General features: G+C 46.7%; 1 protein-coding gene across 1 annotated transcript in view; it reads right to left on the minus strand.

Annotated features, from left to right (window-relative positions):
* LOC147117092 (glutamate decarboxylase 2-like) overlaps nt 1-20,535 on the minus strand; it is a 161,382-nt gene that overhangs the window by 16,344 nt on the left and 124,503 nt on the right. Inside the window, exons 14-15 of the mRNA XM_085987737.1 lie at nt 15,076-15,183; nt 10,503-10,592 (exon numbers count right to left, since the gene is read on the minus strand). Of these exons, the coding sequence (XP_085843863.1) occupies nt 10,503-10,592; nt 15,076-15,183 (198 nt within the window). The remainder of the gene's footprint in view (nt 1-10,502; nt 10,593-15,075; nt 15,184-20,535) is intronic.

A 20,535-nucleotide genomic window follows, 5' to 3' on the forward strand; every position in this document is an offset into this window, starting at 1 on the left:
TCACCCTCTGTCTTACCCCGTCGACGCTGCTCAGCTTTCTCTCCGCCATCGGTCGGCTCCAGCCGCCGCTGTCCTGGAAGGGTCTGCGCTGTACCTGTCGTCAGTCTATTGCTGATCGTCGTGGCTGGGGAACCAAGCCCGGCTCTCCACAGCCTCCCCTGTGATGTTCACTCTCTGCCGGACGACTGGGCGGTTGCTCGTGGTCGACGCCCATGTTTCTGGCCTCAACTTTCTTCCACTGCCCTCCCGGAGCGAATCCTCGAAGGGAAATGCAGAGTTGCAGGTAGATTCGAATCGACACTCGTCGCCACTGTTAGATCCGTGATTCTGAGAGTATGACGTTTTTCAATAACCACACGGATGCGGTAACTTAACAATCAACAGGTATTTACTGGAGTAGGGTAGTCTCAAGACTGGGGTACAGAGGCATGCTCAAGGCTTATATACAGGTGTGGTCACTGCCGGTACTACAGTATACAGGAGCTGTAAAAGTAGTTCTCTCTTAAAGGTACATACACTACAGACAGCACCTCCCGAAACATGACCTCTACCACCTAGAAGGACAAGGGCAGCAGGAGCACGGGAACACCACCACCTGCAAGTTCTCCTCCAAGTCACACACCATCCTGACTTAGAAGTATATCGCCGATCCTTCATCGTCACTGGATCAAAATCCTGGAACTCCCTCCCTAACAGCACTGTGGGAGTACCTTCATCTCATGGACTGCAGCGGTTCAAGGCGGCGGCTCACCACCACCTTCTCAAGGGCAATTAGGGATGGGCAATTAATGCTGGCATTGCCAGCGACGCCCACATCCCAGGAACGAATTTAAAAAAATTGTAGTGAACCGCCGCAGCCAATTTGTACACAGTAAGGTCCCACAAACAGCAGTGCGATAAATGACCAGATATTCTGTTTTTAGTGATATTGGTTGCAGGATAAATATTGGTCAGGACACCGGGAGAACCCCCCTGATTTCTTTGAATAGTGCCATGGGATCTTTTAAGTCTATCTGAGAGGTCAGTCAAGGCCTCAGTTTAGCATTTCATCTGGAACTCTGACAGTGCAGTACTCCCCTAGAACTGCACTGAAGTATCAGCCTAGATTATGTGCTCACATCTCTGGAGTGGGACCTGAACCCAAAACCTTCTAATTCAGAGGCGAGAGTACTATCAGTGAGCCAAGGCTGACGCTTGTTGGCTGGAAGTTTGAACCTTATAGGATATACATGGTGTGAGCTTGAGACGAACCACACAACAAATAAAATGATCTATACCACCAGAAGGCTGAACCACCAAACCATCTGAATCATTGGGAAGGCCCTCACCACAATCTCCACATCCTTGCCACCTATTCCACCTCACTCCCTGGACACTGTCTCAGGCTGAACCAGACTTTTTGTCCCTTCTCCTCTTGAAAGCAGTGGCTGCTAAACAGAGCTAAACAGAGCAATTACCCCACCCCCCACCACACACCCACATTCAATAAAATCACTATTTCACCAACAGAGCAGGAAGGCCAGCTGCAAACTGAGAATACTCTTGTGTTTTTGTACAGTCTCTTTATTTTCCTCTAAAATCTTTGGATTATCTGCATTCTTTCTATAAATCCAGAAGTGCAGAATATTGTTGCATCAATGTACTGTGCCAGGAAATGGAAGGGAGGGGCTTTTGCACATGCAGTTCCCCACATTCTCTCAGCCAAGTCAACAATAGCAACAACTATCATTTATACAGCATCTTTAACGTAGCAAACATGTCCCTAGGCACTTCAGAGGAGCAGAATCAGACAAAAATTGACACAGAGCCAAAGAAGGAGACATTAGGAAAGGCGACTAAATGTTTGGTCAAAGAGGTAGGTTTTAAGGAGCAACTTAAAGGAGGAAAGGTTAAAGGAGGGAGTTCCAGAGCTTAGGACCTAGACGCCTTAAGGCACGGCTGCCACTGCTGGGATGAAGGAAGTACAAGAGGCCAAAGTTGCAGGAATGTGGAGTTCCCGGAGAGTTGTAAGACTGGAGGAGGTTACAGAGATAAGAAAGGGCGAGGCCATGGAGGGATTTGAACACCAAGATGAGAATTTTAAAATTGACATGTTGGTGGACTGGGAGCCAATGTAGGTCAGCAAGCACAGGGGTGATGGGTAAATGGGGCTTGATGCGAGTTAGGATACGGGCAGACCTTTGGATGAGTTCAAGTTTACGGAGGGTGGAAGATGGGAGGCCGGCCAGGAGAGCTTCGGATAAGTCTGGAGGTAACAAAAGCATGGATGAGGGTTTCAGCAGCAGGTGAGCTGAAGGAGGGGCAGAGACGGGCGATGTTGCGTAGGTGGAAGTAGGCGGTCTTTGTCATGGAGAGGATATGGGGTCGGACGCATAGCTCAGGGTCATAGGATGCCGAGGTGGCAAACAGTGAGGTTGTGAACATTGGAGAAAGTGAGCAGATGTGAGGGAGGCAGAAAAATCAGAGGCTCAAATCAATTGCATTCTGCGCTTGTCCAGCTTCTACTAGCTAGATACAGGCAGCAGACCTTTGGTGATTGAGTGGCATTGAGAGAGGACTGGGAGTGGGTGGTCTGTTCAGTTCCTCGCCCAGAGTGTGAAAACCAGAAAAGAACGCTCCAATATGACTGGTAACACAGGCAGTTCTAGGTGATTATGTAAAAGTAAAATTTTAGAAATGATCTTTCAGCGAGGAACTGAAGGGCACATAAGGACAAATGTTGATCTGTGGTGTACACCAGGGGGCAGGCTGCTCAATGTGACCAGCGAGAAGCCTGCTCTATTTCGATACTCATAGCTCATCTGAATTTGACAAGTGAGCTGTTCACATGTTCCAGCATAGACAGTCAGCCCAATAACTGGGAAGGGGGGACAGGAATTCTGGGGCCCATCTGTGGATCAAAGCTGGCAGGTCCAGCCGAAAGGGGAGGGCCGGGCTGTGGGGGAGGGGGGCCGTGGAAAATGAGTAAACAGGTGCAGTGCTTTTTTGACAGTGCAATCAGAGCTATTTTGCTCACCCTAACTCCCCAAAAAATGTTCCAAAAACCATGCAACATCTCGTTTTTCAGCAGCCTCCAGCCTTTAAAGGATTCTGGTTCGGCCACATTCTATGTTATAGTGGGTAGGGCACATGCAGTACGGATGCTGTGCGCTTATCCATCAAAACTGCACTGGGTTCTATGTTCATCATGAAGCTGCCGTCCGTATCTGGTGGGAGCCTTGGCTGCCTAGTTCCAAGGCAGGGACCAAAATGGAAGTGGACGGGAAGGCAGCGGTGAGTTTTCATTGCGATTTTGGTTTCATTCCTGTCCCATTCCCACCAACAAATGGAACGATGGAGACTAAAATCAGCCCCGTAGAGTTTGAACACTAGCTTTTCATCTCTGGGACCTGGATTTGAAACGAATCCAAATTAATGGGAAATCCTCACACTCCTTTGGCTGTATGGGTTCTATATGAAATTCATTTAGGTGGAATCAGTCCAGATACTGGTGCTAGTGAGCATGAGACTACAGCTAACACATCCCTAGGCTTTTGCTAATGCTGCCACGAACCTAACACAGACTGATGTACAAGACTGGTGTGGGGATGAGTGTGGTTCTTGGCCTCTGTTTTGCACCTTGCCATGGATGTCTTGTTTGTATTTATAAACATATTTTTATTTGCAGGAAAAGTTCTTGATTTTGGCAGGTGATATAATCAGGTGATAGTATCAGCTGCGGCTCAGTGGGTAGCACCCTCGCCTCCGAGTCAGAAGGTTGTGGGTTCACGTCCCAGTCCAGGGACTGGAGCACAAAAATCTAGGCTGACGCGCCAGTGCAGTGCTGAGGGACTGCTGCATTGTCGGAGGTGCTGTCTTTCGGATGAGACATTAAACCGAGGCCCTATCTGCTCTCTCAGGTGGACTATTTCGAAGATGAGCAGGGAAGTTATAGAATCATAGAAAGTTACAGCACGGAAGGAGGCCATTTCGGCCCATCGTGTCCGCGCCGGCCAACAAAGAGCTATCCAGCCTAATCCCACTTCCCAGCTCTTGGTCTGTAGCCCTGCAGGTTAGAGAATCCCAAGTGCACATCCAAGTACTTTTTAAATGTGGTTAGGGTTTCTGCCTCTACCACCCTTTCAGGCAGTGAGTTCCAGACCCCCACAACCCTCTGGGTGAAGAAATTTCCCCTCAAATCCCCTCTAAACCTTTCACCAATTACTTTAAATCTGTGCCCCCTGGTTTTTGACCCCTCTGCTAAGGGAAATAGGTCCTTTCTATCCACTTTATCTATGCCCCTCATAATTTTATACACCTCAATAAGGTCTCCCCCTCAGCCTCCTCTGTTCCAAGGAAAACAGACCCAGCCTATCCAGCCTTTCCTCATAACTAAGATTCTCTACTCCCGGCAACATCCTCGTAAATCTCCTCTGTACCCTCTCTAGTGCAATCACATCTTTCCTGTAATGTGGTGACCAGAACTGAACGCAGTACTCTAGCTGAGGCCTAACTAGTGTTTTATACAGTTGAAGCATAACTCCCCTGCTCTTGTATTCTATGCCACGGCTAATAAAGGCAAGCATTCCGTATGCCTTCTTAACCACCTATCTACTTGGCCTGCTACCTTCAGGGATCTGTGGACATGCACTCCAAGGTCCCTTTGTTCCTCTACACTACTCAGTGTCCTACCATTTAATGTGTATTCCCTTTCCTTGTTAGCCCTCCCCAAATGCATTACCTCACACTTCTCCGGATTGAATTCCATTTGCCACTGTTCTGCCCACCTGACCAATTTATTGATATCTTCCTGCAGTCTACAGCTTCCTTCTTCAGTATCAACCACACAGCCGATTTTAGTATCATCTGCAAACTTCTTAATCATACCCCCTATATTCAAGTCAAGATCGTTGATATATACCACAAAAAGCAAGGGACCTGGTACTGAGCCCTGCGGAACCCCACTGGAAACAGCCCTCCAGTCACAAAAACACCCATCAACCATTACCCTCTGCTTCCTGTCTCCGAGCCAGTTTTGAATCCAACTTGACACTTTGCCCTGGATCCCATGGGCTTTTAACTTCGTGACCAGTCTGGAACCTTATCAAAAGCCTTGCTAAAGTTCATATACACTACATCAAACGCACTGCCCTCATCTACCCTCCTTGTTACCTCCTCAAAAAATGCAATCAAGTTTGTCAGACACAACCTTCCCTTAACAAATCTGTGCTGACTATCCTTGATTAATCCGTGTCTTTCTAAATGAAGATTTATCCTGTCCTTCAGAATTCTTTCCAATAATTTTCCCACCACCGAGGTTAGGCTGACTGGCCTGTAATTACTTGGTCTAGCCTTTTCTTGCTTTTTAAACAAGGGCACCACATTAGCAGTCCTCCAGTCCTCCGGCACCACACCTGAAGCCAGAGAGGATTGAAAAATGATGGTCAGGGCCTCTGCTATTTCCTCTTTTGCTTCGCTTAACAGCCTGGGATACATTTCATCCGGGCCTGGGGATTTATCCACCTTTAAAGCTGCTAAGCTCCTTAATACTTCCTCTCTCACTATGTTTATTTCATTTAATATTTCATACTCCTCCACCCGATAGCAATGTCTGCTTCGCCCCTCTCCTTTGTGAAAACAGACACAAAGTATTCATCAAGAACTCTACCAACGTCTCCCGCCTCCACACACAGATTACCCTCATGATCTCTAATAGGCCCTACCCTTTCTTTAGTTATCCTCTTACTCTTAATATATTTATAAAACGTTATTCCCGATGTCCTGGCCAATATTTGTCCCTCAATCAACATCACAAAAACAGATTATCTGGTCATTATCACATTGCTGTTTGTGGGAGCTTGCTGTGTGCAAATTGGCTGCCGCATTTCCTACATTACAACAGTGACTACACTCCAAAAGTACTTCATTGGCTGTAAAGTGCTTTGGGACGTCCTGAGGTTGTGAAAGGCGCTATATAAATGCGAGTCTTTTTTCTTTTATTGCATAGTCTTTGTTGCCCCTCTAGTCTGAATGAATGCACTGCATCCCTTCCATCCTTTAAGATAGGCTGACAAAATAGGAAGGATGTTCATCTCCAGTTACACCGGTTTTCCACCCATCGATTAGACGGTGAAGGCTTAACTAAATAAGGCAGTAATATGTAGTGATGTCATATGTCACATTTTGCATCGTTGCTACAGTAGCAACACTGGACATAATGAACACCTGTTGCTAGGGCCAGTGGGGGCCTTTTATAAATGAGAAGGCCCACTCCAGGGAATAAAACTGATTGCGTGATGATTGACTCACACTCCCTCATTGGCATTTCATGCTGGATGTAGCAGAGTCCAGATGGCCTGAAGGAGCACGGCCCGCCCCTTTAAGCTGTCGCAGGTGTCAGAGTCCTGCAGTAGCAAATACTTTATGCACTCCTGCCAAGCAAGCCCTGGATGAAATCCACCAAAAATCATTAAATTAGGCTGACCCTAGGAAATTGACCAGAGTAAAAGGCGAGTCTGCTGTGGGGACAGAAATTGCACCACATCATACTTACAGTGGCATGGCTTCAAAAAGGAAACTCTTGATGCATATCCTTTTTTAAAAATCAAATAAGTAGACTTTCTAAGATATAACATGCAAAATTCCATATCGCTTGTTTAACATCAGCTAGTGACTGCCTTGGGTGTAAAATGTTGAACTGCAAATTTTATGAACTCATCAGCTCTCCCTGAATAACAGTTTATGGCTGCATTCTAATCTGGATGTATGATATGCGATAAGCAGGTATACCAGATTCAATGAAATTGTTAACCATCATGCCTTATATCTGGATCTTAACAACCTGTGCTGGATTCTGGAAGGTTCTGCTGTCTTGGAAAATATGGGGATCAAAGGCTTGTGATCTGTAAACACCATAAATTGTTGACCATAGATATAGAGGTGGAATCATTGCACAGCCCATACAATTGACAACGCTTCACGCCTAATCTGGCTGTAGTGTTACTCTGCAGAACTGAGTGAACGACTGGCATTGATGATGGTTTTTTTGCATAAGGATGGCTCACCCAACTGGCATCAACATGGATCTCCATTGGTCTATCAGAGTCAAATTTAGAAAAAAAAATTGTTCTCAGAATGTGGGTGTCGCTGGCAGGCCAGCACTTATTGTCCATCCCTAGTTCCCTGAGAAGGTGGTGCGCCTTCTGCTTGAACCGTTGGTGGTTTGATACAACTGAATAGCTTGCTAGGCCACTTCCAAGGGTAGTTAAAAGTCATAGGGGGAGAAATTGGGTGGAGCCGCAAACGAGGCGCCAAGCTAGCCTGGGCGCCGGATTTAGCGCAGCGTTTGGAGCATTAGCGACCGCCGGAAATTTAGCTTGAGCGCCCCAAGAGGGACACGGGGCGAGGCTCGAGGCGCTCCGCGTCCCTCTTAGGGCGCTGAAACTGAATATTGCAACGTGCCGCAGCGCCACACGCTGCGGCACGACGCGCTGCGGTACTGCAGGCCTTCCTCCCATTCTTAAGGGGGAGGGGCCTGCACCAGCGCGGTCGGAGATCGCGAGTGCCGGCAAAAGAGCCCGGCACCGAGGAGAAGTGCTGGACTCTCGGAAAACAGCCGGCAATGCCGCGGGGGGCGATCAGGAGGCCGGGGACGGAGGTGCTGGCAGGCGGCCACCGAAAAAAACGGCCGCCCCGCACCTCCACCTTAATTTGCGCCACTGCCGCCACAGGTAGGCCCCGTGAACCGGGCGCCATTTGCGAACGGCGCTACAGAGGCGGTCGCTGCCAAATATCGCGATCGGGGCGGTAGCGGGGCGCTGCGCACACCGATGACGACATCGGTGGCGGCGCAGCGCAACAGGCTAACGCCACCATTAGCGCCCCAGCTAAATATCGCGGGAGGCGTGGCCAGTGGCGCTAAAGCCACTGAGTGCCCTCTTTAGGCGCTAACTGGTGGCGCAGCCCACCGAATTTCTAGGCCATAGAGTCATAACGGCACAGAAGGAGGTCATTTGGCCCACTGAGTCTGTGCTGGCTCTCTGTAGAGCAATCCAGTCAGTCCCATTCCCCCGCTCTATCCCCGTAGCCCTGCAAGTTTATTTCCCTCAAGTGCCTATCCAGTCTCCCCTTGAAAACATTGAGTGTCTCCGCTTCCACCACTTCCATCGGCAGCGAGTTCCAGGTCCTCACCACTCGCTGCGTAAAAAAGTTTTTCCTCACATCCCCCCTGTATCTCTTGCCCAAAACCTTAAATCTGTGTCCCATAGTCCTTGTACCATCAACTAGTGGGAACAGCCTTTCCCTGCCTAGCCTATACAAACCCGTCATAATCTTGTACACCTCTATCAAATCACCACTCAACCTCCTTTGCTCTAATGAAAATAAATCCAGCTTCTCCAACCTGTCCTTGTAGCTAAGATCCCCCATCCCCGGAATCATTCTGGTAAATAAACTACGTTGGTGTGGGTCTACAGTCACATTAGACAAGACCAGGTAAGGATGGCAGGTTTTCTTCCCTGAAGGACATTAGATGAGCCATCACTGTTTAGTAAATAGTGATTGGTTGATCTGAAGGTGGATGTGATCACAAGTGTCTTTCCACTTTAACATGCGACTTTTAATTTATAGTCCTTGCAACAGTGCTATAATGGGAACAGTAAGTTACTGCGCCTAGAGAACTGACAACACCAGGAGAAGTGATTTTATGAATCACAATCACAACATTTTTTGTCATTTGCAGGCCACTGACATTATGGGTGAATTTTCCACTGCAGTCATAAAACCACTGACTTGGCTATGATTTTGGCTTGCATGATGTAGTTCATCCAGTTGATAGTGATGTGTTGCTTAGAATCCACATCTGTGCACAACTTTCAGATCGTTCAAGTGTTTTCACCAATTCTAGTAGCTCATCCATAATGCACACCCTCTCAGGACTTGAAGGACAACATTGTTGAAGAACATCCTACTTTCATTTTGGTTTTGGTTTCCTGACCTGCATCAATGAAACTAGATTTTGCTGCTTAATCTATGCTTAATGCATGTCATAAAAATCAGCAGATTTATTCTTGTGTTTTCAGCCCGTTCAAATATGATTAATTCATATATTGTATTTTTCTTGGGATTGAATGATCAGTTAGGGCTTTCGTGGCCATATTATGGTCTGCATCATTTCCAGTACTGGACAGTATGCCAAATATATCTTGCAAATGTTTCTGCCAAAATGTAAAAGCATAGCTCTCTTTCACATAATATTAGTGATATCAAAACTCATCACAGTGCACTCGAATTGTTTCACCCATTTCTCCCACCATGAAGGGACTGGAATAAGGTTATCATATAAGTCGAATGGGGTATATGAGGTAATCCTGAGTCCAGATTACTAGAAGAACTGTACAATTACTTGGCTATAGATACATGGGATACAGTGGATTTGTGAAGGGCCTACAGCTAAGGGAAACCTGGGTAATGTACAGGAATTAATAAATCACATTTGTACCTCATGAATTTTTCCTTACTTCCTCCATATTATCCATAAACCTCTCATTAACATTCATGTACCATCTTTGCCACCACAATGTCATGTTGTCTCTATAAACACTGATTATTTATTTGCAGAAAAATTCCTTGGTTGTTACAAGTATCTCAATCACCATATGATCTTTATTTCAGCAGAAAACAGGGGTGGGGGGGAGGGGCTAAAGAGCCTCCGAGGTAACCAAGATGGAGTCGTAAGCTGAAACACCGGTTTAGTCCGTATTTAGCACAAGATGCCATCTTGGTAAAGGACTTGAAGCTTGCACTAGGAACAGGTGCCCGGAGGATCATAAAGCAGCTGATTGCCACTTAAATTGCCTGCTAGTGTCCCTCCTCCTCTGGACCTCCAGTGTCGCATCCGAGAACCTCTGTGCCCTCTCACTTGGTCCCTGAGCCATCCTAAAACCTGCCGCTGTGTGCCAGCCAGCCCACTCCACACCTCCAGTGGAAGTGGATGCATGAAGCCCACATATACCGCTCCACGAAAATTGCGTCTAATCAGCACTTGAGTGCTAAACCTGCAGGTGTCTGATTTAGCACCTCCAGGCAAGTTCAAATGATGGTAATCAGCAATTAGGACCAAAATTGCATGCTAAATCCAGACTTTCAAACAGGTGTGCCTTATTAGCATAGCACCCATTAGTGCCTCTTTTCACCCTTTCACCAAAATAACCCCCTTAGTTTCCCCCTCTAGTGTCTGGATGAATACATTACAACAGTGATAGGTCTGAGATCATGAGCTCAATGACGTAGGATCAAATTTCTTTCAACCACTGCTGTGATGTCACATATTGGTGCTCCCACCTTATTGTTTTAATTCTCTAGAATGACCTGCGTTGCAATATACAATTACCTCACTGAGACAACCCCTTCCCCTCACCTTTACACAACAGGAATCCAGCTTAATTGCCTCATCTTATTCTTCTATAGATTGCAGACCCTAAATTGTATTTGTATTGACACAAAATAAATGAAAACGGGCTTACTTTCATGAGCAAACTCCTTCGTTCTTCATTATCTGGTAGGTGGCGAATACTGTGAGGCAAATACCAGAAGCAGACATTGGTGTGCTGTGGCTGAACAACAGAAACAGGGCAAAAATGATTAGGTAAGAACGGGAGGAAGCTGAGGATTAAACTGCGTAAAGTGAATAGCAAGTACTTAAAGCATTTCGGAATACATCCAGCCCTTCATTAAATGATATTTAAACAATATTCCTTCAAATGCTTTTATTCAGCTTCTTATGTACTGAAGAGATGGTTTCCGCTGTGTGCGTTATGTAGCAAAAGCACAAATTGTTTGGCCCAGTAATTCCTGTCACAACGCGTGAGTACGGACGGGGTACTCACGCGTGTGCCCGGAGGAATTGCCGGTGTTCAGCATGCACAGCGCATGCGCTGAAAACCGGCATTTCCTGTCCTCTGACCCAAGGGGTTAAGAGGCAGAACGCTTGCGACTTGTGATGCAGTGCGTGCGCGCTGAAATTCCTTTTTTTTTTCCCCCAGAGTTGCCAGAGTGTAAAGGCCTCCGGTTTTTACGCGTGGAAAAACCAGACGTAAGTACTTAGTTTTACAGGTAAGTGGTCTTTTAGTACAATTTAGGAAAAAAATTTCCACAGGTTTTTTATTTTTAAAGAATTTACAGTAAGGTAAGTTTAGTTTTAGACCCTATTTTTAAAAAATTTATTTTTTTCAAAAATTTGATTAATTGTTTAAAATATTTTTAAAAACTTATTTATAGTTAATATAATCAGTGGGATGTTTTTTAAAATTTTATTTAAAGTTTAAGTAGTGTTTTGGCAGCCCATACTTTTCATGAGTTTGACAGTTCTTACTCTCAAACTCATGAATGAAGTTTCCCCTCCCCTGATTGGCTGCAGAGTGCTCACCTGATCCCAGCCGGCACATCGCACTAACTACGCCGCTGGATCAGGTAAGCACAGCGCGCCGACAGCTGAACCGGGCCAGTGACAGGAAATGCAAGCAGGCCCGGGCTTCAGATGTCGGCGCGCCGGGTGAGTGCACATCGGGGGCTTGCACGCGCGGCAAGCTCCCGATCCTAATTTCAGGGCCATTGTATTTGATTCCACTACAAATAATGAAGTGGAGGAAATCTTCCCCCGGATTCCCACTCTGATTTTTACTTTGATTGTTATTCTTATTCATCCTCTAATTGTTACTGTCTCGCTCTAATTTTTTAAATCTTAATTAAGAACATAAGAAATAGGAGCAGCAGTAGGCCAATTGGCCCCTCGAGCCTGCTCCGCCATTCAATAAGATCATGGCTGATCTGATCCTAACCGCCAATCCACTATGACAGGACTATCTCCTGAGCCTAACAGCATTAGACACACGAAAACAGGAGCAGGATCAGGCTACACGGCCCCTGGGCCCGCTCCGCTACCCACAGGGCCATGACCTATCCGAACCTAGACTCATGTCCAAATTCCTGCCCGCTCCCCGTAACCCTTAATTCCCTTTTCTACTAGGAAACTGTCTATTTCTGTTTTAAATTTATGTAATGATGTAGCTTCGACAGCTTTTTGGGGCAGCATATTCCATGGACCTACCACCCTCTGAGTGAAGTAGTTCCTCCTCATCTCAGTTTTGAAAGAGCAGCCCCTTATTCTAAGACTATGCCCCCTAGTTCTAGTTTCACCCATCATCTGGAACATCCTCCCTGCATCCACCCGATCCAACCCCTTCATAATCTTATATGTTTCAATAAGATCGCCTCTCATTCTTCTGAACTCCAATGAGTAGAGTCCCAATCTACTCAACCTCTCCTCATATGTCCATCCCCTCATCCCCGGGATTAATCGAGTGAACCTTCTTTGTACTGACTCGAGAGCAAGTATGTCCTTTCTTAAGTATGGACACCAAAACTGTATGCAGTATTCCAGGTGCGGTCTCACCAATACCTTGTACAACTGAAGCAATACCTCCCTATTTTTATATTCTATCCCCCTAGCAATGAAAGCCAACATTCCATTGGCCTTCTTAATCACTTGCTGCACCTGCATACTAACCTTTTGAGTTTCGTGCACCAAGACCCCCAGATCCCTTTGTACTTCAGTACTTTCAAGTTTCTTGCCATTAAGATAATAACTTGCTCTACGATTTTTCCTGCCAAAGTGCATAACCTCACACTTTCCAGTATTGTATTCCATCTGCCAAATCTCTGCCCACTTACTTAGCCTGTCTATGTCCCCTTGCAGGTTTTTTATGTCCTCCTCACTCACTACTTTCCCTCCCATCTTAGTATCATCTGCAAACTTTGACGTGTTACACTCGGTCCCCTCCTCCAAATCGTTAATATAGATTGTAAAGAGTTGGGGACCCAGCACTGACCCCTGCGGAACACCACTGGTTACTGATTGCCAGTCTGAATATGAACCATTTATCCCAACTCTCTGCCTTCTGTTAGACAGCCAATCCTCTATCCATGCCAGAATATTACCCCCAATCCCGTGATTTTTTATCTTAAGCAATAATCTTTCGTGTGGCACCTTGTCAAATGCCTTTTGGAAGTCTAAATACACTACGTCCACTGGTTCACCTTTATCCACCCTATATGTTACTTCCTCAAAGAACTCCAGCAAATTTGTCAAACATGACTTCCCCTTCATAAAACCATGCTGACTTTGTCCTATTAAATTATGATTATCCAAATGTCCTGTTACTGTCTCCTTAATAATGGACTCCAAAATTTTACCTACCACAGATGTTAGGCTAACCGGTCTATAGTTTCCAGCCTTCTGTCTACTGCCCTTTTTAAATAAGGGTGTTACATTAGCAGTTTTCCAGTCTGCCGGGACCTTTGCTGAGTCCAGGGAGTTTTGGAAGATTATTACCAATGCATCCACAATCCCTACCGCCACTTCCCTCAAAACCCTGGGATGTAAGCCATCAGGTCCAGGTGATTTATCCGCCTTGAGTCCCATTATTTTACCAAGTACTACTTCCTTAGTGATTTTAATCGTATTTAGCTCCTCCCCCCCCTGCTTGTCAAGTGTTGGGATATTCTTGGTGTCCTCTACTGTAAAGACTGATGTAAAATATTCATTCAGTGTTTTTGCCATCTCCATATTTCCCACCATTAATTTCCCGGTCTCATCCTCTAAGGGACCAACATTTACTTTAGCCACCCTTTTTCTTTTTATATAACTATAAAAACTCTTACTATCTGTCTTTATATTTTTTGCTAATTTACTTTCATAATGTATCTTCCCTTTCTTAATCAATCTTTTTGTTATTTTTTGCTGTCTTTTAAAGTTTTCCCAATCCTCTATCCTCCCACTAGATTTGGCTACCTTATATGCCCTTGTTTTTAGTCGAATACTATCCTTAATTTCTTTACTTAGCCACGGATGGCTGTCTTTTCTTTTACACCCTTTTTTTCTCAGTGGAATATACTTTTTTTGGAATTTGTAAAATAACTCCTTAAATGTACACCACTGATCATGTATCGTCTTATCCTTTAACCTATTTTCCCAATCCACTTTACTCAATTCCGCTCTCATACCTTCATAGTCTCCTTTATTCAAGCTTAGCACGCTTGTTTGAGATACAGCCTCCTCACCCTCTAACTGAATATGGAATTCAACCATGTTATGCTGATTGTTACTCTGAATCTTGCACTGAATTTTACATTTATTGGATTATTACTCTGCTTCTGACGCTTGGCTGTCACTCTTTTAATTTTACAATTGCGACTGTGTGCTTTTTCTGATAGTCTAGAGCAGGAGTTGTGAGGCTGCACTGCTGGTGTTGAGCTTCACTAGATACGTCGCCCCCAATTCTGTTCTCCACTGCCCCCCCCCCACCCCAGCATTCGCACCTGGCGAGGCTCTCAATTCCTGTCTCTCTAAGTTGGTATTCCATTTAGCTCGATTGTTAAGAGGTGGAAGTAGTTATTATATCTTTTGCCTTGGAGCTGTAATTGTTCTTTACTTACAGATCAGACAGCAAGGTTTGAGATGCAATCCAGCAATGAATGGCAAGAGGTTATTATTTTCATCAATACTGCCACGCTAGAGATGTTGCATTACTTGGGCTTTGTTTTATACCAAAACAACTGCTGATGTGGTAGCCCACCCTCCTCCCACCTCGCAGAGGCCGTTCAGCTGGATCAGAAGGCTGCCAAGCAGCTCCGTGGAGTCACGTGGAGTCAGAGGCAGTTCAGAGGGAACAGGCAGATTGTTTAGCTCAGGGGCAGCTCAGTGAGGCTGACAGCAGCTCGGAGGCACGAGAAACAGCTTAGGTGGTCAAGGGCAGCTCAGAACGCTGAAAGCTGGCTCAGCGACAGAAATAATACACAGTTTAGCACAACTGGAAAAAAATATCTGCTCTACTTTATCAAAATATAACAGGACTTGTTATGTAGGTTCTATACGCGAACAGAACTGCTTGCACGTGGCAGCTGGAGTAAACTGCATTTAACAACACATTTATATTTAGTGTTAAATAGGATTTCACATGTCCTCCATTTGATGGAGTTTCATCTTAAACTTGTCAAACATTTTTCTGCCTCAGTAAATGAAAACAAATTCAAACATACTTTCCCATCAAGCACCATTTCGAATCCTTCTCTGTTCCTTATTTTATTGTACAAGTAATCAGAGAGGTCCAAACATTTGTCAACCTGTGCCTCAAATCCCATGGTGCCCTGCAAGAAAGGTGAAAGATCAGTTTGCCTTTCGTCAGTCGTGATGCAAACACATTTACAAACCATCGAGCACCTTTGGAAGTTGTCTGCTCCCTGCTTCTCCTAGTTGGGTCTTTCTGTACCAGAAACCAGCCACAGGCAAGTGTGGGTGGGGCGGAGGAGGAGGAGGCTAGATGTGGACCAGTCCCATTCTGAAACTCCAACACAGGAGGTAAGTAGCAGAGATTAAGGGTGACTCTCTCCTACTGTGGGAAAGTGGCTGGTCTTTTCTCACTACTTCTTCACGGTAACGCCATGCAGAATTTAGTCATGTGTGATGGATCCTAGCCACAGCTTGTCTCAATTCAGAAGAAATTCTACATTTTATCTTTTTACATGAATTTGCAGCAAGGCCAAGTAGTGCAACAAATGTGTCACTAACTGGGTTTCTGCAAGAAGCATTCTGAAGAGAACGCTTTGTCTATGGGGAGAAATTCGGTATCGCCCCGTTTGGGGTGCAATTATCGGCCGGGCGCAAAGTTTAGCGCCTGGTGCTAATTATCGCCTCCGACTGCAAACCTGGCCTCTATCGCCCCTGGAGGTGATTTGAGCGCTAAATCAGGTGCTATACACCTCTCTTAAGGCACTACCGCCGAGGAGCGAGGCGCTACCTCAGAGCGCTGGCGAAGCTCATGTGAAGTCAGTCAGCAATGGAACACAGACACACTGGCACCGACCAGTTCTTAAAGGGGAGGGTCGATCTTGCTCTCCAGCCACACCCTGCTCATTGCAGCCTTGAATCTCGGCCTGGAGAGACCTGTACATCAATTCTGGAGAGACCCAGGCAAAGAGCTAAGAGTGCAGCCCCTGTAGTCTCTTCTAAATCGATTCAAGGAAGGTCAAATCAAAATGAACCTGCAAAATGCTGCTCAGTACCCAAAACTCCTTCACACAGCGTTGAATCTCTCCAGAAGTCTCTCTCTCTCTCTCAGAATGCGTAGTGCAAAAATGTCACCGACAAAAAAAGGCAGGAAGCGGCCACCTTTAAACAGTGCTCCCCCAGTCCCTTCCCAACTGCAAAACGTTCCCCTCTACCTGCCGTTGCTAGTGGCAGGCGGAAAGGCAGGGGGCACCACTCAATATCTGGTCCGGGACGCTACCGAGGCATTGCACGCTCGACTGACGTCATGATCTGCCGGTGCAGGAGATTGTGGCGGTTGTGTTTAGCGCCACCGCAAAATGTCTGGTCAATTTTGCGAGCAGCGCAAACATCGCCGTGCCCAGACGTACTTGCTTTGCGCCCCGTTAGCGTCCTAAGAGGGCGCTAACAAGAGGCGCTAATCAACCGAATTTTTCCCCCTTTGTGTTTAAGGGGCGTCAGGAATACATAAACCCCATTTAGAGTGTTGTTGACAGGTTTAAAGAAAGATGACTCACTTCTGTTTCTACGGATTCCCTATAGACATTCTCCTGTTAGGACACAATGGCATGTTTGTTTACTCAGATAATGGGGCTGATTTTGCTCCCTCTACTGATCCACTTTTCGCTGTGATGATTTGCACGAACGCCTTTGCAGGCTACTGCGCATGCATGTGGTATACCGGAGCGGCGCATGCGCAGTACCCAACAGTGCCACAGTTGCGCCCTGCACCACCATGCTTTCCTCGGCTCTGTGCGGAGGAGGTCAGGGGATTCGTTGGTGGCCGGGGGTGGGGGGAAGAGAGAGGATCAAAAGGGAGTGGAAGAAAGAGAAGTTCAAAGGAGGGAGAGAGAGAGGAGATCGGAGTGGGGAGAGAGGGATCGGAGGGGGGAGAGAGAGATCGGAGGGGGGGGGAGAGAGAGATCGGAGGGGGGGGAGAGAGAGATCGGAGGGGGGAGAGAGAGATCGGAGGGGGGAGAGAGAGATCGGAGTGGGGAGAGAGAGATCGGAGTGGGGAGAGAGAGGAGATTGGAGGAGTGAGAGAGAGATTGGAGGGGTGAGAGAGAGAGGAGATCGGAGAGAGAGAGAGAAAGAGAGATAGGAGATCGGAGGAGGGAGGAGAGGGGATTGGAGAGAGGTGCTCGGAGAGGGGGGAGATGGTCAGGAGTTGGGGAGGAGGGAGAAGGCCAGGAACTCGGGAAGAGAAGGTCAGGAACTTGTTGGGGGAGAGCACAGTGAGAACAGTGGGGAGGGGTGAAGAATGTGATCCAGGTCTAAAGGGGGTGGGGGTGGGGTGGGGGGGAAATGAGAGCAAGAACGTGATCCAGATGGGAAGATAGATCACGTTCTCCCGCCCTCTATTAGGCCTGGATCACGTTCTTCCACCCGCACCTCCTTTACACCTGCACCATGTTCTCCCTCTCCTCCCCCGCCCCAGGCCGCAGCGGTTCAAGGTGGCAGCTCGCTACCACCCTCCCAAGGGCAACTAGGGATGGGCAATAAATAAATGAATTTTTAAAAAATGAGAGCGTATTGTGTGTTGGTCCTACAACATGTACAACATTACATTTATGTATTATTTACTGGACTTGACTATTCCAATGTTCTCCTGGCCAGCCTCCCATTTTCCACCATCAGTGAACTTGAGCTTATCCAAAACTCCGCTGCCCGTATCTTAACACGCAGCAAGTCCCATTCACCTATCACCCCTGTGCTCGCTAAGATGCGTGGCCACGCAGCTGTCTGGAGGTCCCATGCAGCCCCTTAAAGGGACCGCGCACCCAAAAAAAATTAGGAGGAACATTGAAGTAAAAACAGAAAGTGCTGGAAATACTCAGCAGGTCAGGGAGCACCTGTGGAGAGAGAAACAGAGTTGACGTTTCAGGTCATTGACCTTTCATTAGCACATTCTCCCCGTGTTTGCGTGGGTTTTCTCCGGGTGCTCCGGTTTCCTCCCACAGTCCAAAGATGTGCGGGTTAGGTTGATTGGCTATGATAAATTGACCCTTAGTGTTAGGGGGATTAAATACTTGGGGTTACAGGGATAGTGTGGGATATGTGTTGGTGTAGGGGTTACGGGGATCGGGTGGGATATGTGTCGGTGCAGGCTCGATGGGCCGAAATGGCCTCTATCTGCACTGTGGGCTTTCTGTGATTCTGTGAAAAGGTCATCGGCCTGAAACGTTAACTCTGTTTCTCTCTCCACAGACGCTGTCTGACCTGCTGAGTATTTCCAGCAATTTCTCTTTTTATTTCAGATTTCCAGCATCCGCGATATCTTGCTTTTGTATTAGAATCATAGAATGGTTACAGCACAGAAGGAGGCCATTCGGCCCATTGAGTCCGTATTGGCTCTCTGCAAGAGCACTTCAGCTAGTCCCATTCCCCTGCCCTTTCCTCGTAGCCCTGCAATTTTTTTTCCCCTTCAGGTACTTATCTAATTCCCTTTTGAAAGCCACGATTGAATCCGCCTCCAATACCCTTTCAGGCAGTGCATTCCAGATCCTAACCACTCGCCGTGTACAAAAGTTTTTCCTCATGTCGTCTTTGGTTCTTTTGCCAATCACCTTAAATCTGTGTCCACTGGTTCTCGACCCTTCCGCCAATGGGAACAGTTTCTCTCTATCAACTCTGTCTAGACCCTCCATGATTTTGAATACCTTTTTCAAATCTCCTCAAAACCTTCTCTGCTCTAAGGAGAACAACCCTAGCTTCTCTAGTCTATCAACATAACTGAAGTCCCTCATCCCTGGAATCATTCTCGTAAATCTTTTCTGCACCCTCTCCAAGGCCTTCACATCCTTCCTAAAGTGCGGTGCCCAGAATTGGACACAATACTCCAGTTGAGGCCGAACCAGTGTTTTATAAAGGTTCATCATAATTTCCTTGCTTTTGTACTCATTGGCTGCGATTTTACTAATGGAGGCGGGTTGGGTGCGGGTCAGGTGGTCGCTGCATGTGCGCTCCCCTGGCCTAATTAGTCTTTTGGGTTTGAAACTCGCCTCTGCTGACGTCATTTATCCAGCTGCTTTTAAGGGCTCCAAGCAGCCTTGGTTCATTTTCTACCTCTGAATACTTTGCTAATTGTTTGATACTCCTGAAATGTCTAGCTCAAGGCCCAAGGCTAAGGGTAAAGGAGGTTGGGGCTCCTGCTGTTGTGCTAGGTTCTGCTGCTGCCGCGGCTGCTCGTCCTCCGAATCTGAGGACCAGGATGAAAGGAAATAAATGGTTCCCATGCTGCTGGTAGATATCTCCGTTGAAGAAGCGCTCAGTCAATGTGGGGAGAGGGTTTTCCCAGGAGGTGACAGTGGAGATGGATCTCAGCCACACCACTTCCAAGATCAGTAGACCTGCAAAAGGTTTTCCAAGACCTGAAAAAACAAAGTTCTGCCACCTGCAACTGATCCTTGTTGAGAGCTCCGTTTTTATGCTGGAGCTGCAGCTGTCAAGAAGCCAGCCACTTGTGAACCCGATACAATTAGCTGGCATGGTTTGGGAACGACATGGAACACGCTGAAAATGTGGTTAAAATTTAAAAGGGCAGGCAAAATAGGATTACACAGGCAGTTAACTGCGTTAAGGGCCTATCCCGCCACTTGTTGGTGGGACCGAACGGGTCTGCAAGCCCGCCTTTGGAAAAGTTGCACAGAGGCGGGTTGACGGCGGGATCGGAACCCGCCAGCATTTTTAGCCATTTTACCACCCGACCCGCCTCCAAAACCGCCTCCTCAGGGCTGGTAAAATCCTGAGGGCTATGCTCTATGCCTATGCCTCCAGCCCTATGCCTCTATTTATGAAGCCCAGGATCCCGAACGCTTTTTTAACCACGTTCTCAACCTGCCCTGCCGCCTTCAACAACTTGTGCACATATACCCCCAGGCTCTCTGTTCATGCACCCCCTTTAGAATTGTACCCTTTAGTTTATATTGCCTCTCCTCGTTCTTCCTACCAAATTGCATCACTTTGCACTTTTCTGCGTTAAATTTCATCTGCCACGTGTCTACCATTTCACCAACCTGTCTATGTCTTCTTGAAGTCTATCACTCTCCTCACTGTTCACTATACTTCCAAGTTTTGTGTCATCTGCAAAATTTTGAAATTGTGCCCTGTACACCCAAGTCCAAGTCATTAATATATATCAAGAAAAGCAGTGGTCCTGGTACCGACTCCTGGGAAACACCACTGTTTATGTTCCTCCAGTCCGGAAAACAACCGTTTACCACTACTCTCTGTTTCCTGTCACTTAGCCAATTCCGTATCCATGCTGCCACTGTCCCTTTTATTCCATGGGCTTCAACTTTGCTGGCAAGCCTATTATGTGGCACTTTATCAAACGCCTTTTGGAAATCCATATATGCCACATCAACCGCATTGCCCTCATCAAACCTCTCTGTTACCCCATCAAAAAACTCGATCAGGTTAGTTAAACACGACTTGCCTTTAACAAATCCATG

This window comes from Somniosus microcephalus, chromosome 5 (genome assembly GCF_052327205.1).
Source record: "Somniosus microcephalus isolate GS21.2 chromosome 5, FLI_Smic_1.0, whole genome shotgun sequence".
Lineage (NCBI taxonomy): Eukaryota > Metazoa > Chordata > Chondrichthyes > Squaliformes > Somniosidae > Somniosus > Somniosus microcephalus.